General features: G+C 41.4%; 1 protein-coding gene across 2 annotated transcripts; it reads right to left on the reverse strand.

Moving 5' to 3' along the window:
• Nucleotides 1–2971: 2971 nt before the first annotated feature.
• On the reverse strand, nucleotides 2972–20098 carry stox2a (storkhead box 2a). 2 transcript variants are annotated; one of them, XM_067585034.1, is made up of 4 exons: nucleotides 19451–20098; nucleotides 9523–9675; nucleotides 5268–7797; nucleotides 2972–3378 (listed from the first exon to the last, which is right to left on the reverse strand). In XM_067585034.1, the coding sequence occupies exons 1-4, from the start codon at nucleotides 19800–19802 to the stop codon at nucleotides 3177–3179; spliced, it is 3237 nt and encodes a 1078-aa protein (XP_067441135.1). In that variant the 5' UTR covers nucleotides 19803–20098; the 3' UTR covers nucleotides 2972–3176. The 2 variants fall into 2 exon arrangements, with proteins under 2 accessions (XP_067441135.1, XP_067441137.1); XM_067585036.1 differs by lacking the exon at nucleotides 19451–20098 and adding an exon at nucleotides 11298–12493.
• Nucleotides 20099–20440: the final 342 nt, after the last annotated feature.

Genomic DNA, 20440 nt, shown 5'->3' on the forward strand with positions numbered 1-20440 from the left:
ATAATTTTATATTCAAATTGAAGCAACTGTTTTATAATTCCTTTTCAAAAGTATTAGTTTATTAGTTGATTACAATAAAACACTGAAAACCTCTGTATTTACTCTGGTGGCACACTACAGACTCTATATCAAACCACACTTCCTTTCCTGATAAATACAGTGAGATTCTTAAAATATATAATGTTTCTGTCCAGGTGAATAAGAAGTGACATCTTAGAAAAATATACATTTTTATTGTTGTTTCAGGCAAGTAACTATTTAATACGCCTTGTTTTGTTGGTCTTTGTACCATCTGTGAACATATTTTGACCCATTTAAAACACCACAGCTTGGTGGTGAGCGAGGACAAGCCACTTACCTTTATAGGATCAGTTTGATGAGCTTCAGTTGTCACACGTTTGGTGAAACACACACCCCAGCTGTTGTCTGCCACTGATATATTACCAGTTACCCACTAGAGGGCGTCCGGTTTGAGCTTTTCAAAGGTCAGTGCACTGAAATGTTGCTACAATCATTTAACTAATTTATAAGGGTTTTACATCAAAAAGAATGGTTGTAGGTTTACAAGAGTATGAGCTTACAGAACACTGATTGAACATTTGTAAAATTCATAAATACTTGTTTTACAGTGAAATAATACTGGTAATTTGAGCTTTTACTGTGAGAACAAGGCTATGTTGTGCAAAATCTGCTTGCACTGTGAACTTTATTAGAAGAATTAACACTTTATGTGGAACTGGGTCAGCCAGTTTCACAATGGTGTCTGACCCTGTGAAGCAGCAGCAGTGTTAGATCTGCTCCTGTGTTTTTACTTTGTCTCCACCTACAGTTCATCCACAGCACTGCAGTCAGCCTGCAACTATTACTATACCAATACTAGACCACGCTTATAGGTCAGTTCCCCAAATTACAAGAAAATATATTTTCTTACACATGATAGTATCTATCCATGCAGACAGTTTTGGTTTCATTTGCTGAGTATAGAACTTTATTTGTGCAGCTCAAAGCACTGACATGTACAAAAAAGCAAACTTCAGGCATTCACTCTTATAGGAGCAGGAGCAATGTGAAATGTATTTTTAAGAATGTCTTTTTTTAAATTCAGAGAACCTGATGAACCCCTGCAGAGCTTTTTTTTTTTGCAAGTGACTCATGAACAAATCATGCAACCAGTAAACACTTTTAATTATAAAGTCATCACTGTTCCTGCTTCTATGTATCAGTACCTGAAGTCTTATTTGTACACGTATGAAGATTTACTCTTGCCAGGCAGCCTCAAAATCATCTCATGGTCTCCACAACTCTGTAGTTCCTTTAGCTTTGCACCACATATACAACACTACACACATACCTCCACTCATCCGGAAATGCTTTACACCACTCACTCCTTCCATATCCCCACACTCTACCTTATTAGTGAAATAAACTTAATTAGCATTAGAACCCTTTGTGTGTGTGTGTGGACTCCATCTCTTGTTACAAGCCTGATCCAAGTTTGTAACAACATGCATTGGAAAACAACATTTAAAAAACTTCCAGAAACAATGTCCTCCTTACTCTTGGATGATACATACTGCACTATCAACATTTTGTAATCGAAAAACCATTTCTTCTGAAAATAGAAAATGCTGGAATCTGGGTGAACTGACCATTTTAACATCTATGACAGCTGAGTCTAATGAAATTGTAGCAGCTGTATTCACACTATCTGTCATTCTGCCTACATTTTCCACAGTGCACCACGTGTATACCTTCAGGAAGCAGTGAGGTGAAAACTGGAACACAAGGAGAAATAACAGAAATAAAAGAAAAGCGAAAAGGTCAGAATTACCAACATAAACCCAAACTATTCTATAATCCCACTCTTGAGACTCTAGGAACCTGTTAAAATTTAAAAGTCAATTCCTCTTTATAAAAAAGTACATGTAATGAGATTAAAAGTTGACCTTGGAAACACTAGTCGACAAAACAATCTCACCACAACATCTACAATTCCATGACAACTGGGCAAACTCAGTCTGCTGAGGAGGATCATGTCATATGACTGAAAGCTCCAGAAGAGCTACTTAATGGAACTTGTGGTACAATTGTTTTCATAACTGCTGTTTCCATGGTGAAGAATGAAGTTTCAATCTCAACCTTTCAGCTAACATGGATGACAAAAGTCCTTTAAGTGCTCAAATAAATGGAAATTTGAACTGGGCAAACTCAATCTGCTGAAGAAGATCATGCAATACAACTAAAAGCTCCAGAGCAGCTACTAAATGAACGTGGTGGTGAGATTATTTTGTCAACTGCTGTTTCCAAGGTCAAAAATGAAGTTTCAATCTAAACTTTGAATCTAACCTGGACAATAAACGTCGTTAAAGTGCTCAAATAAACGGACATTTTAACTGAGCAAACTCCATCTGCTGAGGAAGATCATGTGATACAACCAAAAGCTCCACAGCAGCTACTAAATGAACATCGATTGTTTTGTGAAGTACCTTCAGTGTTCTGTAGTGTCAATGTGATGGATGAGGTGCAGCTCATTTTGGTCACATAGCATCTTTAATACCACCATTATAATAATTAGGATATCAAAAGTATCGAGTATACATACATCATTTGCATTGCGGTACACAAATCTGAGCTGATTTATGTTTTTATATCTTTCATTCGTTGTTCTCAGGATCAATGTTTATTGTCTCGACATTGTGCTGATACATTGAATCGTCCTGAAGAACCGACGCTATTTCAGGAAGGAGAACATTTAATTGGACATGTATTGTTAAGTAATATAAAAAGTTTTTGATATTTCCAAATGTAACTTGAATCCTATAGTCTACTACTTTCCAATACCAATAATCAAGAATCTTGATATAAGCCAAACTAGAGTCCATGTCACCAAAATCAAAGTACTTCAGGTAGGTTTCTTCACCTACAGTGGTCTTGATATTCTCTTGTTTTTCTTCTCTTTTTTGCAGTAAAGTTCTTGAAGCTGTGGGAACAGTCTCTTGAAGCCATGCCTGTTTTTGTAACAGTCCCAGTAAATGGATTCTCAGGAGTCTGAAGATGTGTGTGTGTGTGTGTGTGTATGCGTGTGTATTGGTTGAGGAAAGTGAGGGTCAAAATGGTGAAACACCTCACGTCCTCTCTCCTCCACCACCTTCAATGGTCTCAGTCTGTGCTGCCTGTCAGACGCTGGTGATGGAGGCCAGGCAGTTCGATGACTTCTGGAGTTTCTCAGGCTGCGTGGTGGGGGGTTCCGGGATGGCGCGAAAGCTGAATGGCAGTCCGATACTACTGGTGCCAATGTGGCCTGGGCTCAGTGCTGGATTCTGCCGTCTATTGCTTTCCACAATGCTGGATGTGTTGGATGCAAGGCTTTCACGTGTCCTGCACAAGAGACAGCATGATGTTACATGTTTTTGGTTTCAAAATACATCATGAAATAAAATATCCAATTAAAAAGTTGACAAGAGGATAGAGAGAGAAAGAGGATTACATAAAAGTCACAGTTTTAAGCCATATATTGGAGACTGAGGATAGATAATCTAACATTAGTAAAGAAAAAAGCAGATGAATTGTAGTTGCTGAGAAAAATAAAAACAAGAAAATGAAAAAATGAAGAGAGTACAAAATTGAGATGAGAAAAATTTAACCAAGATCCACTTACTAGTTATAGTGCTTCCTGAGCTTTCAACTAGTTATATTCAATGGATGGAGTATGAAACTTTGGTCAGGTGATAACTTGAGATTGTTAAACTAAGACTGTTGAGTTGAAAGCTCAGCAAAAGGTTAGTATGTGGACCTTGAGTTTTTAGCCATGCTAGGGATGTCAGTGTCCGTCCATAGTTGGTTCACAAATTTCGTCCAGACTGAAATATCTCAACAACTATTGCAGATGCTCCTGGGACCCAGTGGACTAATCCTAGTGATTGTGGTGATCCTCATCTTCATCAAACTGCAGGTAAAGTTTTAATTTGCCCATTACTTTAGTTTATGACCAAATACCTGCTAAACTAATGACATTCCCATCAACTTCAGCTGTACCTTGTGTTTAGTGCTAATTAGCAAATGTTAGCCTGCTAACAGGCTAAACTAAGATGGTGAATATGCTAAATATTATACCTGCTAAACATCAGCATGTTTGCATTGTCACTGTGAGCATGTTAGCATTTAGCTCAAAGCACTAATCTTGTTTTTCAAATATTTCTACAAAGTTTTTAAAACTTAGCAACAAGCGTTTACAGCTGATTCATCCGGTAATGATGATTACATTGTACATTTGTATTAAAAAAATAAATATGAGCTTGTGTAAGGACTCAACATTCTTCTGAGTTAAATGTCATTCATATTTTTTTTATAATTTCATGAATATATGTCATTTACTACATTACTTATTATTTTCATGTATGTAGAAGTCTGAAGTATGAACACACTTTAATTTACATATTCAGCATCTTTGACCCTGAACATCTCCACAGTTCAGGGTCAAAACTGATGCAGTGAGATGTGAGCATAAAGATACTTCACAGCACAACGTGTCTATTCTTGGAGCGGATTCTGCTGTAAGAAATGTCACTGTACTGTTGTTAAAGGAGAAAAACTGGTACTTCTCATAGTTTCATCAACATTTTATGAGATGAGATAGCACCATTGGAGCATATTAGAAAATTGACACTCAAAATAAAGATAAAATATAGATACAGATATGAAGGCATAACCTGAATTGGACTGTAAATGCAATGTTGCAGCCTCTCTATCGTCCTTTGTGATATTTATTTAATTCAGTTTGGTGGCATGGCCTGTTAAAGTTTAAATTCATGAGAGTGTGTGATAGCGGTGGATCAAAATGGATCAGAACATGAAGCTGTCAAAAATGGGGTGACCAAAGCTCCACTCCTCCACTGAGGAAGACTGTGAGATGCAGCTGAATGCTTCGAGAAAAAAAAATAGAGTGGACGATGACTAAAGATTATTATTTTTTGTCAAAATAAAAAGGTTATTTGGACTTAAAAGTGTACATTTACTACCATGACACCTTTAATTTAGCTATGTGAGTGCAACCATGTGTGTCACTCAACTCTTAGATACATTATCCAATAAAGGGCACATATGTCAATATATGGTTTAACAGCAGTCCTGACATTTGGGAATATTTGGAGTCCTACTGTGTTCTCCCCGAGTATCTCTCCCACACTCACAGACTTAACATTTTAGGACCTGACAGTTTTTATAGTGTTAGATTGTAATACACATGCACACTTCATTTTTGCACATACCTAGGGGAGTTGAATCCACTGTCCACCGTGACACTGCTGCTGTCCATGCTGTCTAAACGGGCAGAGTGGGCCGACTTCTGGCTGCTGCTGTTCTCTGTCTCCTTGGGGCTGAGTAAGGTCAGATTGGTCTCCAGTTTCCGCTGCAGATCATGGTCCTTCTCCCGCTCCAGTAGCCACTGCATGGTTCCCTCCCCGCCGCCACCACTGCCTCCACCGTTACCACCCCCTTCCCCGTGGTCTTTGTTGTCCTCTGCCGTCGCCAACTCTTTGTGCGAGTCCTCCTCTGCCTCTTCTTCTTCCTCATCATCTGATACATTATAATAGTCAAAGGAGGCTGAGGGGACTGTTGGCTCTAAGCAGCCCTGTAAAACTGCAGGTGACGCTGAGGAAGTGGCTGAATTGGAAGGCTGCTGGGGCTCAGGATTGTCAAGGGCCTCTGTTGATTTGGCATGTGAGGCTTTCCGCAATGTGCCGGACTTGGTGTAGCTGCTGTCCACGTAGCCTGTGGACAAGGCATTGTGTGGAGGTTTGAACAAAGTGTCCTTGCTGAAGATCTCTTTCCTCTTGATCACTATACCACCTCCTCCCCCTCCAGGATCTACATTGTGTTGGTGTGGCGTCAAACGGGCATTTTGCACCGGCTCTGGCGTCTGGCTTGGCGTTAGTCGGACCGAGCCGTTCTGTCCCTTTGCTGCCGACAATTCCTCTTTGTACTCCATCGTGTGAGGAGAGGTGAGGTGAGGCGTTTGGCGGTCAGCCGGAGAGCCCTTTCGGAGTCCCCCTGATGAGGTTAATGTGTCATATTCTGATTTTGCCTGAGGCGAAGGGGCAGTTAGGATTGTTTCATTTGACGTATTGCACTGGAAGTACTCATCTGTTGAGGGCTTAGGAGAAAGTCCCATTAGCTCATTGTACGTTGGCAAGCTGTCTCTGCTTTTGTTCCTCTCCATCGTACTCCGGATCCTTGACTCGTCCAAACTCCCTTTCCCCAAATCAGGCACATTAAAATCAGAGTGGAACTTAGCAGCAGAGAACATGATCCTTGAGTAGTGGGAGGACTTCTGCGTGGCCCGCAGGGTGCCGTCATCAGTGTAGTAATGACTACGCTCCTCAAGACTGGGGTCAAAGTCTTCTGGCGCCCCCAGTGTCGGGCCCTTGAGGGAGTTGTCCATGGACCGAGAGCGTTCTTTAGCTTGATCTGACCTCTCGTGCCGCGACTTCCTGTCCTGATTGTGACTGTGACTTCTTTGCACTCTGGACTGGCACGTCCCACGTGAGGGCTCAGGGAAGGGCATCTCCGTTCTCCTCTTAGCTAGCTCCCCAGACACATCCCACTCAGGGGTAACAGGGCAGTACGATTCAGTAATGTTGGGGTTACTATGGACCAGGTACGCTGCGCCTCCACTTCGCCTGCGCTCCATGGTGTACATGGCCTCCCGAGGCGAGCGGACTAACGAGTGGCTAAAGAAGCGGTAATCCCTTTCCATGAACACCAGGTCCCAGTTTGAACCCTCGGACGGGTCTCCCCTGGAGGTTCGGGGTTTGCTGTGTGAGCGGGACTTACCATGTGGCGCTCTCCTGTGGCCCCTCCCCCTCCTGCTGCGTGCACTGTGCTGGGCCGAAGACCCCGCCTTGTTCTTTTGCGTACGCTCTTCCTCCAGCCTCTTCATCACAGCGGTGTGCCTTGCCACATTCTCCACTGTTAGGTCTGGGTTGATTCGGCGGATAATCTCCATCTCCACCTCTCGGGGGATGGGTGTGGTTGGCACATCCTCGTCACGAAGAGGCCACTCCTCTGGGGGGAACTGGGCTGAGAAGGTGGCCAACTGTCTCATTTTGTCCTTCTTGAAACTCAGTCTGAAGAGTCTGAGCCCAAACCTTTTGGACTGCTTCTCACCACTTCCGCTGCCACCACTTCCTTCTTTCTTTTTGGTCAGAGTGTCAGTTTTATAAGGGAAAGAAGTGATGCTTTTGCTCTTATCGGCTGGCTCTTGAGGCGGCGGTTGCTGGACAGGAGGGGAAGTGGGGAGAGGGGGATAGGGGTATGACGGCGGTTCTCCTCGGTGCTCCTTGGCTGACGTGCTCGGTGGAGGTTCTCCACCATTGTGGTCCTTGGGCGGTTTACTTTGATAGGAATCTCCCCTGTGCTCCTTTGGTGACTTACTTTGGAGCGCAGAGGCGTGATGTCTGGGCGGGTCTTCGCGATAGGAATTATATGAGTCATTATGATTCTTTCGTGCAGGCCTCTCTCTCAAGCAGCCAGGTGTGGATGGTGTGACGTTGCCAGACTGAGGCGAAGTGCATTGCTGAGGTTGCTGCTGCTGCTGCTGCTGCTGCTGTTGCGGTTGGCGCTCTTGCAGCCGATCATCCAGGTGATACCACTTGTTGTTGGTTCTGATGAGGGAGGGAGTGATAAAGTAGGTCTGGGGAGTGACAATGAAGTAGCCCTCTGGAGTTGGATAGATCTTCCTCTCTCGCACCAGCATGTTCAGGGTATGTCGCAGAACCTCCGAGCTGGGTGTAGGCACGCCTGCAGGAAACACAGATATTTAATGAAGTTAAAGCACAACTTTATAAAATTTTAGTAAAGACAATATGTCTATATTGTGTATTGTATTACATAAACAGATCAAATATGGGACTTTTTTTTTTAAGATTTATGGTAAAAGAGATCCGTCTTCCACTTGGTGAGATGAACTATTAGAAAAGTTTTTCAAAAAATTAGCAGTGGAAGATGGTGGAAGAAAATGATGTGAGCTATTTCATGATTTTTTTTCAGGCTATGATGAAATTATGGCTGACTACAGTGGGAATTTTAAGTGTAGAAAAAAGCTGTTGTTAGATAACTAAAAACAAGAACATGAATTAACTGAACAGACAAATAGTAATAATCCCAACAAACAACTGATTATTCACACATTTCCAAACCCTCTGTTGACCGACTAAACTAAAGTATTGTTTAACCTCAAAAACTGTTTCCCTTTAAATTACCCTTCACATTTCTTTAAAATAGATAAAATCTCCAAACTGTATCACAGTATCACATACTGTATAAATTATAAATCTATCTTCATTTGCCTGTCTACTTTGAGTTAAATTTTTAAACCAAAGCTGCTGTGTTTTTATGGATTTACCATTCCAACATGGGAATTTGGAGAATTCAGCCTGACATATTCAGCATCTATGAAAATTTTGGGATCTCGCTAATATTTAAAGTAAGTTTCAGTTGGTTTGAACAGTGTCTGGTTTGAGTACAGATGGCCCCATAGTATAAGAAGTTAACAGGTTTATTTAAATGTTCCCTTCTCTTTTTAGGATCTTTTTTACATTTTTTTTTCTTCTTTTTACTTTTTTAAATCCTCAAAAAAACCCTGAAAAAGATGGAATGGTATTTTTTTTTGCATACCTCTTTTAAAATCTTTAGCAACATTTTACATGATATCAAAGGGGCATTTTTTCCCCAGTTTTCCTTCACTCAACTAACTTTTCTTAAATTGACTCACAGACTCTGAGTATATTTGTAAAGAATACCCATGAGTTGGGTATTTTAATATTAACACAAAACCACAATGTAAGATTAACCTGTATTTAAGAATAAATGGTGCCAAATAAACCAAACATTTTAGTTCAAGGATGAGTCCTAAGGATATTTTAATCATGATATAAAGCACCATCAGTCACCTCAAGAGCTCGGCGTACAATACGTTTCCAAATCAACATTAAAAGTGGTCCACCATTCATAACCTTTGTCTAGAAAAGCCTTGTGTTGCCTGACATTACATCACCCTTGTGTTCATTTTTTTTTTTACACAGAAATGATGCAACATATAAGTTCAACTCCTTTCCACTCTTAGTAGTAAGTAAAGATGAATTTGAAAAACATGAAGATGATCACCGTGTTTAGTACATTTTAGGCCTGCTTGTCCAACATTGTTAAAGAATAAACCTGGATTTAATTGTTCTACTGAAACATTATAATGCTGTTTGCGAAATCTCAAACATTGAAATATCTCAATTCTTAATTAATCAATTCATAATATGTCATGGATGTCCTCAATAGATATTTAAAGATTTAAAGATTTAAAGCCTACAAAGATCACAAACCAAGATATGACACACACACATAACTATATTTAATTTATTTTTTCTAGCCTAATATTTCCTAAATTTGTAATTTTTCCAACCACACATTTAAAAATCTGTATCTACATACTTTACTGCAGCCGTAGTTTGGGCTGAGGTCAGATGAGCGTACCTGGGAAGCTGGCAGTGAGGTGCTCCACCAGAGCCTCCTGGTTGACAGGCTTGTGGGCAGAGTTCATAGCAGAGATGGCCAGGCACAAGATCTCCCCCAGCGGGATGAACTGTGACTGGCTGATAGGTGACATACTGATCGGAGACACGTCACCTGCAGAAGGAGGAGGAGGAGGAGGAGGAGGAGGAGGAGGCACAAGCACAACTGTTAGATCATGAATGAACAGCAGGCGCAGCGTGTGAAGCTATGATGTAATGGTCAAACAGCAGCAGTTTGCATGCTGCCTGGAACGGCTCCACCCCTCCTCTCTGTGCTTCCTTAGCCTCCTGTTTCTCGTAGGTTAGCAAAGCGAGGCAGCTGCTGCAGCAACCGTAACCGTAGTATGAGATCACCTGAATCTTTTTCAACCTCGGTATTCAATTCACAACATCTCACAAATAGAAAAGGGAGCTTACATGATCACTGACTGAATCTCAGTGGGTAAAAAACAACATATAACTGACTTTAACATCACATTGAGAGCTTACACACAGAAATTCTCTGTTGCCTTTGTTGAATTAAGCTGGCTTTGCTGTCAGCAGTGTGGCATCGTGAGTAGTGAGATCATCCTACAACCAGGCGGCCCGGCTTCAAGCCCCTCTGAGAGCAAACATCTGCCCTGCTGAAAGGTTGTACAAGCAACAAGCTGAATCCACAGCTGACCCTGTCCTCTGACCTAAATCTGGCGATCAATAGAGAATCACACGATATGATGTACAAACTAAACACCAAAACCTCCATATTCTGTTTTTTTAATCTGACATTATGTTTCCTGATGTCTACATGGTAACCTTAAGAAAAAATCAATGTTGCCTGATTGACAACTGTTTTAAAAGTTTTGCTGTCCACAATTTTTTCACCTGTGCTGAAATCTGTGCAGGGCCCTGCCTCCTCACCAGTGTGCTAACACTTAGCTGAATGGTCAGTTAAGCAACACGATGACGTTATCTCTGCTTAGTATCACAGCCCCTTAAGCTTTATGTGGCTTTACAAGGCTTTACTCGGTTTTTAGTAAACACGAGAAAATCTGGATCTGCCGCAGATTTGGCTAAAAAAAAATAAATCACCATGTCCTTTGCATTTATAGTATTTTACATTTTCTTTTGCAAGTGTATATGTGTGGGAATGATTTTGTAGAAAGACAGCAGAAAAATGCAAATATTTATAATAAAAGGGAGTAAAATTATCAGATTTCCTTGGTAAGGATGTTAGTTCATGAGGTGAGTTGGCCCAGAAGTGTTTTTGTAATCTCCACAAACACAAAATTATCATTTGTCACAATATTTAGGGCAAAGGTGATGCAACTGATGTAACCAACAACCACTCAACTTTCAGGCAGTCAGGACAATACCATAAATCATTAAAAACCATTTAAATTGAGCAAAACATGCCTTTTTCCAGTGTTTTTCCATTGGTTTTATTTAACTTTTTAAATAGGGTTTAGATGGGAAAATATGTCAGTGAATAAAGTTATAGCGATTTGAACCACAAGGACAGTTTAATGGATTTTAAAACCAAATGTGTGGTTGATAAAGAAAGCTTCAGATTAAATAATTCAAAATATTGCTCCACTTTCTCTTTTTTTTAAATTTCACATCATGCGATATTGCGATAGTAAAAAAGGAGGAATAACACGAAAATATTGCCCGGTTTGAACCCTTCCCTTTGCCCCCAAAATTTGAGCAGCTCTGTGTAGGGAGGGTGGAGTTACTAGCGGTGGGAGTGTCAGAACTCACCTGGCGCACGATAACTTGGCGGGGACGGAGAGAAATGAGGAGGAGGAGGGGGAGGAAGATGCTGCTTCTGCACACGGATGTCTTTCTCACTACGGGAGAGATTGTGCTCCAGCGGGCGTTCGGTAAGCTCCGAGCTGGGCCAGGCCCGCCGCAGATTGCTGCTACGGTTCTTCTTCATCGTCACCCCTTTAACCAGGTGGCCTTCAACCCCGGGGGCTTCTGGGATAAGGAGGGGGGAGGAATGGGGAGGAGGGGAAGGAAGGAGGGAAGTGGGAAGGGGGGGGTGCAGGGGGAGGTCGACCAACCTCAGGCTCAGTGCCTCCCCCGCATCAGTAAGAACGTCCCGCTAGAGCGATCACACACCAGACATGGCAGGAACCAGTGTGCACCTTCACACACATCCACACGTCTCATTTACATCCACAAGCAAGCTACAAACGACTGTGTTCGCACTGTGGGTGGTTGTCATCGGCTGCTGGGCTCTCCCAGGCTGATCTGGAGTGACGGCAGCGGCGGTGGAGGTGCAGGTGATTGCGCGAGGCATCACCCTTTCATCGGCATCAGTCCCAGCCACCATTTGTAGCATCCCCATTTGCATGCGTAGGGAGGCACATTACGTAGCCGCTCTGATGTGGGAGGAGGGAGCAGGAGAGAGGTGGGGGGGCAGGGGTAGAGATGAGGGAAATGGGGCATTGGAAGCAAGGAGGACGGTAAGGAGAGATTTCAGTGGAGGTTTTGGGATCCGCTTGTTCCTTTTGAGTAGAAAGTAACAGGGGAAGGAAGGTAGGGGATGGATGGATGGTCAAAGATTCAAAGCTTAAGAGGCCCAGTCTTCGACAATAGCTCAATTCACCACAGGAGTGCTCGGCCGATCCCCGGAAAACAAAAGAGCCCACTTAAAAAAAAAACTGAAATAAAAGCTCCATTCACCCTAACGGGCAGTGAAACCTCAATAGTATGCCAAGCACCGGAGACGCCACGTTCACCTCCATCTTTATCCGATCAAGCACAAGACCCCATCGTCCTTTCGACAACAGCACACCAGGAGAGGGTGGGGAGAAAAAAATGGAGAGCATAGAAATAAATAAATAAATTCAAGAATAGATATCCACCGTTCCCCGCAATCCAAAGGAAGAAGCTCCCGAGCCGATCGCCGTAGCATCCATTCATTAACAGGGGGGGATGCAAACTCCAGTCAACGGCGAATCTCTTTCAACGCTAATGCTGCAGCTGCTCCCAGCACCTCCAGGAAGGGTGTGTGAGTATGTGTGTGTGTGTGTGTGTGTATGTGTGAGTGTGTGTGTGTGTGTGTGTGTGTGTGTGTGTGAGAGAGAGAAGAGAGTGTGTATGCGCGCATCCGCCTGCTGCGCGCGATTCTGCGTGAGCATGCATGCGTCTGTGTCTGGGTGATTGAGGCTGAGGGGAGGGGAGGAGAGGATGCAAGAGAGGGAGAGAGAGAGAGAGAGAGAGAGAGAGAGAGAGAGAGAGAGAGAGGGAGAGATCGAGGACATACATAAGGCAGAGAGGAGAGCAAATATCAACAGCTCTGAAACACACACACACACACACACACACATACAATAAAAAATATTTAGCCCTCAGATGATGTCCGGGGAATAACAAGAGCTCTAAACCTTTGGCTAAATTTCCATCCTCACCCTCCTTCCCCTCTTGAAGGATGAGGGCCCCTGAAACCACCATCCATCCTCTTTTTGTATCTAACCTGACAGTAACACCAAAGCTGAAGACTTGACAACCAAAGAGAATCATTTTAAAAAAGGTGGAGATTTATGTCTTTCTCATCAGTGTTTCCACCGGTTGATTCAGTAACTACAATGTGTGAGAGCTGCCACTAAAAAAAAAAGAAAAAAAAAAGGAAAGAAAAGAAAAACCCAAGCATCACCTTAATCATGTCCAGAGTGGCAGCTCCTGCTCACTTCAGACTCCTGCTGACTCACATGTGTGGAGTGTGTATGGACGGTTGGAGGGATAGAATAGGGAACAAAGTGAGAGGGCAGGACGGGGCACGGGTGGAGGGGGACAGTGTCACAACCAATCTGCTCCAGTTCACTGATACCAAAGAGAAAGAGGAGAGGAAGGGAAGGGAAGGAGGGGTGAGGAGGAGGAGGAGGAGGAGGAGGAGGAGTAGGAGGAGTGGTGGTGGGGTTGGAGCGACACCACGCCAGCCATTTTATTTCTCAGTAGTGCTGCAACAGCCTTTGTTGCCATGACGACGCAAGCCGATGATCTCATAGCTGTTACCTTTGAGTGCTGTCCCCTTAAAGAGCCAGTTACTCAAGATAGAAGCAGACAGACAGCACACAGACAAGGACTGACTGTCCTGTTATGTGGACAGAACATCCTGCATCGCCGCTGAAAATGTGAGATCCCTCAACACTTTACAAATTGAGCTCTGCAGGACACATTTACACCGACTGGGAGGAGGGGAAAAAAATGGCAGGATGTCTTGATAGCTAAGGGGAAAGAAATTTTCTGAAAAATATCTATAGTGGCTACAATGATTTTATATTTATTGCTGGAATTCCCCTGGAAAAGCCTGGTGCTGAGTTATTGGTTAATCAGTTAATATATTGACAAAATATAAAATAAAAATAAAGTTCATTAGGATAATTGTTAATTGTTTCAGTCATTTTTCAACAATTCACTGGTTTATGCTTCTCACTTGTGAGGAGTCGATGCTTTTCTTTGTCATATATTATGGTAAACTTAACATCTTTGGGTTGGTTGTATAAAAAAAAGCAATTTGAAGACGTTACTTTGGACTCTGGGAAATTATTATGGACATTTTTCACTACTGTCTGACATTTATATGGAGAAAAAAATTCACTGGTTAGTCAGTTATCATCAAATTAATCAATAATTGTTTCTTGCAGCAAGGTGCGGGCACAGCGGGCAACTGCCCCAGAGCTCCAGAGCTCACCAAAAGCCAAACAGTTACTGCATGCCAAATGATTTTTTGTGATTTGATTAATTGCTATTTTTTAGAGGAACTGCATTATTTAAATATATATTAATTAAGGGCGAGCCTGCAATATTACTTAATCCCAAGACCCTCTTTAGTAGGAGGGCCCTGTGTCAAAATCTAGTTTTAAGACCTTTATTATTTTAGTTTGGTAGGAGAGTGTTCGGTAGGGGTCCAACTTGCACCAGGGCTCCACAATAGCTTAACAGGTATGGCTGGTGATTTTCTATATTTTGCTTATTGTCTACAAATTTCATGTGCAGAGCCAAACCAACAATGAACTAATCCTACTTACAAGTATTGTTTGTGTTTCCAAAGTCTGATAAATCTTATTCCTCTGTGCTGTAGACCTCCGTTCTTGTCCAAAAACTATTAAAAACATGTCAATGAGCCACACTGTTGCACTCGGTGACATGTTCCTTCGCCATGAAGAGTTTTTGGTCACGGTAGTTTGTTTAGAAACGGCTCTGAATCACATTTTCACCCTCCAGAGAGTAGTTCCTTGTTAGGCAGAAGCCACTGTGCATGCAGAGGAATGCGGTTCCATTTACAGAGCTTTGCTAGCTTGTTGTGCTGCATATCACAACCTCCTGACTTTGTACTACATTGTATTTCCTAAAGAACTATAGTATATAGCCAAGACTTGCAGCTCTAGAGGGGATTAATATGTTTTTTATTACTGAAGTGTCCATTCGCTAGTTTAGCAAGCTTTATGGTCAATCTGACAAAAGGTTGTTATCCATATTTGTTTAAAAATGTCATCAAGATATAAGTTGCATTGTATTGAAGCTGTTAACAGCTGTGTATGTCTCAAAATCCTGTGCATCAGCTCAGAATAAAACAACATCAAGCTAGTGTAGACTGGATGTGTCTAATGGGTCGCGCTACATATTACCAAGTAGAAATGTAGCATTCTTTATTAATGATATCAATAAATCGATAATAAACCAATGAACCATTAAATGAGCCCTGCATGCAGGACAAATCCTAGATGAAACAGATACTGATGTTGCATTGTGTTTAGATTTACATAATGATAGTAGGATTTACTATCCTGCTGTTTAAGATAGTAGTTAGCCATTATGTATTTAGCTGTAAGACACTAAAGGATGTATGGCTTGTTGAAAACTGGATGATTTTTGCCAGTGGTCTGCCCTCCAGTGGAACATCTATGACAACACATGTCTTTCAAAATTCAACTCTATAGTAGGCCAGACATATAAAGAGACAAAATAATGTTCCATCACAACAGCCTACATACCACATCCTGATCTGACAGTAAGATATATGGCAACAAATCTCTCCGCTGCGTCAAACATTTCCCCCAATTCTCTGCTGCGACCCTCCCTTTCCTTCCAATGGATGCGTCTGGTGCAGCAGGGAATGCGGTGAAATAGTCCTTTCCTGAACAAATGCTCCACTTTTCCTTCCTTAAGAGCCTCCCATTCCATTGTTTATTGCCAGTCAACGGATACAAAGTCCCTCACTTAATCAGATTGAATTGTCAGTATTAAAAAACATTTTGTTACCACACAGCTGAAAATCCACAACTTTTGTCTAAATGTATTAGTCCAGCTACGTTTTTGGCTGTCAGCCCTGATCAAACATTCTCAGGCACTTTGTGGGATAATCTGCTTTATGCGAAACTGTAGCAGTCATATGAGTGAATGCACTAAAACTCTGACTTCAAAATGCATTTCACAACAATATCATGATGCATGCAATGACTTCACTGAACTGTAATAATCAAGTTATTTAGACTGTTAATTATTTTCTAAGTGGTGTGAGATTTTATTCTATCCTTGTTATCCTGAAGGCTTAATAATGCCTAATCAAACACAGGTTGTGTTTGAGTTTCCTTCTTACAGTGAAAGATATGTCCATAAAAAACTTATTCAGATGCATTCGTTAGTCAAAACCTTGTTAGTAAAAGATCATATTGTCATATAATTTAGTAAGCATACAATATGCCAAATACCTTCTACACACATAGTTAATGAATGGCCTGTAGGTGAAAATTTGTCTGAACTTTGTTTGAACTTGTCATCTGACATCTTGACATGACAACCAAGAGTCACACAGATACTTGCAGCTCACACTAGAAAATCAATACTGCAGTGGTTTGCATATTATTGTCATTTTTGTAGGACATTTTCCATAAGAATTAAAACACAAAACAGGAGAATTCTGGACGCTTTAAGCTTAAAAAAAACTTGCATGTTGAGCTGTTTCAGGGGCTCTGAAAGAGGCAAAACAGTTAAAATGTAACTCCTAGTCGAATTCACAAAGGCTTACTATTAAACCAAAGATTGATTACGCTGCTCAATAATATTGTGGCCACACAGGTGAGTATGAAAAACACAACCACCTGCACTTTTACATGCATTCTGATAACAACACAATGACTTCTAATCATTGATCCTGACCTGAATTGATTTTCCAGGTTATTATCCAGTATGGATTATTACTAATCTGGTTTAGTTGTGAAAAACTGACTCAAAATTATAACATATACGCTCTGTTGGTTTAAGCATTATAGAGTCTGGTGAGTTATTAGCTTTAAGACAAACATTCCACAGCTTATCAGTGTTTGCTTCAGTAGTGTTACTGAAACTACGACACCTCTTCTGACGGGCAGAAAGAGAGACAAACCACCGACTGACACACAATCACAATCTAGTTGAAGATTTACCTTTGGACTACAACAAAGCTTCAAGTATTACAGCTTTCTAATTCAATACAATCAACATCTGGCAGCTCAATGTAGAAATCTGATAACACAAAAGGAGCTGGAGAGGAGTTTGAGTGTTCAGTACACACTAAAATCTACAGCTCAATCAGCAGTGGGCGTACAGGTTCAGTTCTGATAAACATTAAGTGACTAATCCCAAAGTTAGGTCTGAAAATGATCTTCTAAACCTGCATTAATTGTTTGTTTTTTGGCCAATTGGAGGCGTTAACACAAGAGTAACATAAAGTATTATCACCTTTTAAAGCTGTTATCGCAAATGTGTTAGCAAACAGTCGCCTAGTCCAGCAGATCAACATTAGCATTTATTTGGAGTCATGTTTCTGGTAACCTGTTGAGTGCAAATTTCGCTCTCCTTCTAGCTCTGTTTTGGTCTACACCAACTCCTCTAACTCCACCTCTAACTCAAAGGAAAATATCCAGTTTTTAAACATCCGACTATGTTCCCCAGCTAGTCATTTTGTCTTTCTGCTGTTTGTTTCTGTGCAGGTGGGTTTATCAGAGCTTTTCTTTTGCTTAAAACAGCTGCCTGCAGCAACTGGAGAGGACGCTGATGAGAGCAGTAACAATAGGGCTGCAACTAACGATTGTTTTCATTACTGATTAATCTGTCGATTATTTTCTCAATTAGTTAATGATATTAATATCAGAAAATGGTGAGAAATGTTGATCAGTTTTCCAAAGCTCAAGCCCTCAAATGTCTTGTTTTGTCCAAGTCAACAGTCCACAACCCAAAGATATTCAGTTTACTATCAGCACTCTGCTCTTTGTCTCAATAGGTTCAAGCTTTAGTTCATAGAATAAAGGTGTTTATGGGTGGCCCAACTCTGCTATAAAACACTGGAAAGACCCTGATATTTTTACGTTTATTCCTTAAAATTGCAGTACAAATGCGTGACAAGTGAGTTTAATGATGTTAACCATGTTTTTATTTAGATACAAAGGTATCATGCAATCAATGTGATGACCAAACAGTATTACAAATTTAAGTCTACATCATCCCCCCCACCTGCTCCATAACTTTTTCAGTTTCCTCTGCTTCAGGTTGATGCTGCTCACTGAAGCTCTTTTGTCTGAAGCTCTATTGTGAATCGGACATAAATTAAATCATCTATGGCAAGCTGCACGCCTCCCTCTCCTTTGCACACTCACGCATAGAAGCTTTTGAGGGCAGTGTGAAGGGTGCAACGGTTAGACTTGCTGACAATACCACAAGTCGTCCAAACCTGTCCTGGCACATACAAAAATTATAGCCTTGTCAGGGGAAGATGAGTTTTAGTGTGGGAATGTTGAAGTGGAAGAACTGGGCTTCAGTCTTGAATCTTCTATCTGGATGAGTAAGCCTATATGGCATGAGGAAGCTTAGGTCGGAAGGTTGAGATGCTCCCTAAACTCCTCTCATAAGACTAGCTTCTACTGACTTCATGCAACCTACCAGCAGAAATCCAGCATTGACTCATAGAGGGAGTAGATCATTTCAGATAAAAACCTCTGGGAAAAGTATTTTAAATCACACTTACAAAAAAAGGAGGGTCATATTAAGTTGGATATCAATCAGCAGTATTTGCCAGCTCTAAAAGAGGTATGAAATCAGCAGAGCTCTGAAGAGCCACGAACTGCAGCTAAATCATGTCAAAAAGGTATTTAGCACACCATAAAATATGAGAAGATACGCCAAACACTGAGAAGCTACATGGACGAGGAGTAACAGTAGTCCTAAACTGAAACCGACCAACAGGTGTGAGACAGACAGTAAAGTAAAACCCCAAGTGTTCATAAGCAACGTGCAAGTCAGTTACAAGTCTCTCAGGTCTCTGAAGGCTGATCTTTATATTTTCAAGCATATTTTCTTTTCAATGCATGGGCCAAATAAATAGATGTTAAGGGTGAGCAGTTATGTAAGACTTGGATGTTGTGAGTTGGTGTTATAGTGTGTTGGAATGTGGTTCTGAGTTATCTGTTAATGCGGTATGTGTGTGTAAAGGTATAGCCACTGTTTTGATAAAGTTAAAGGGATCCTGATTAATTAAATGAAACACTGAATGGAAATTTAATCTTTTTAAATAGTTTTATTATTTATTTTAAAATCTAGGACTTGAATATTTTTTGTTTTATTGATTATTTCCTTGATTAGTTAGTTATGGCAATTGCACCTTCTATCCTACAACTGCACAAAAAAGGGGAAAACATTGCTTACACAATGCAGAAACCTCATGATGCCTCAATGCTTTGTCTCTCTCACTACTGCACCCTTGAACAAAATACCAAAACACACCTATATGTGTCTCCACGTCAACCAGTGTCAGTGTCAGGGCAGCTATTGGCGTGTACAGCTGTGTAAATTGTTACAGCGTTGTTATGATTGCAGCTCAACTGTCTTAACTTTTTAATTACCTGAATATATACATATCGGATACCCACCCATGCACTTGATGTCAAAGCCCTGTGGTGGTTTTAGGGTCCGTCTCGTCCACCCGTTCCTGAGGACTTGAAGGTGAACTTCTTTCCCCTGGATCAGCAGCACATGCTCATCTATCCAGCCGAGGAAGAAAATCTCCGACAGCGCGTGTGTCAGCGCCTTGTTCCAGTAGTGCTGCATGTTGGTGGCTTTAAAGTCAGCGAAGACCTCGTAGCCGACGTGATGCTCTAACTTTACTGAGAGCACGGCTTGCGATGATGATGATGATGACGGTGAATCCTCTTTATCCTCTCCGCAAACCCGCGACAACACCAGAGCCAGAGAGTGCGGAGCTATTTGGAGCAACTTCTCCATTCCTGTTGCAGGCAGAGTTAACTGTAGTCCACATGAAAATAAAAAAAAAAAAAAACCGGACTGCTTCTTAAATGTGGGGCATTGTTCAATCCACTCTTAGGTTTCTATCCAAAAAAACTGGCTGATAATCTTTTAGGTGTGTTTACTACAAGGTGGAAAAAAAACACACTGCGCTTGTTGTCCAGAGTCAGCAGCGGGATGTTGAAGAACTTTTACGCACAGGTGCTCCATGTAAAAACCAGGGAAATCAGCAACCTGACACGCCGTCCACTGGAGCCAACTATCCCCAACTGTCAAAGAGTATTAAGGCCTATTTTCAGCGACAAAAGAGGCGAGGACTTGTGCTGCGTTCAAGTGCTACTCGTAAACTCCTAATTTCCTCTTTGGAGTAGCATCCAAATCCTAATTTTTTGAAGTTGTTTACCAGTGTTATCTAATTGTGAACATTAACATTCAATGTAATGTATAACTAGGAACACTAAAATAAGTTTAGCAAATTGTTGGCTCAACACACACTAATATAATGAAAAGTTGCCAGAAATATAGAAACACCTGTAATATGCAATGCAACATCAAGTTTCCCCTCTGTTTTCTTATTGTTACTTAACTTTGATGTTTGAGCTTCACTGTGCAGACTG

The sequence above is a fragment of the Thunnus thynnus genome, chromosome 3, assembly GCF_963924715.1.
Source record: "Thunnus thynnus chromosome 3, fThuThy2.1, whole genome shotgun sequence".
Lineage (NCBI taxonomy): Eukaryota > Metazoa > Chordata > Actinopteri > Scombriformes > Scombridae > Thunnus > Thunnus thynnus.

Coding starts and splice junctions, on each gene's coding strand:
- stox2a (XM_067585034.1), bottom strand. CDS start 19,802: ATGGAGAAGTTGCTCCAAATAGCTCCGCACTCTCTGGCTCTGGTGTTG. Junction 9,676..19,450: donor CTTTGACATCAAGTGCATGG/GTGGGTATCCGA, acceptor CTCCTTCTGCAG/GTGACGTGTCTCCGATCAGT. Junction 7,798..9,522: donor CCTCACTGCCAGCTTCCCAG/GTACGCTCATCT, acceptor TGTTTCCTGCAG/GCGTGCCTACACCCAGCTCG.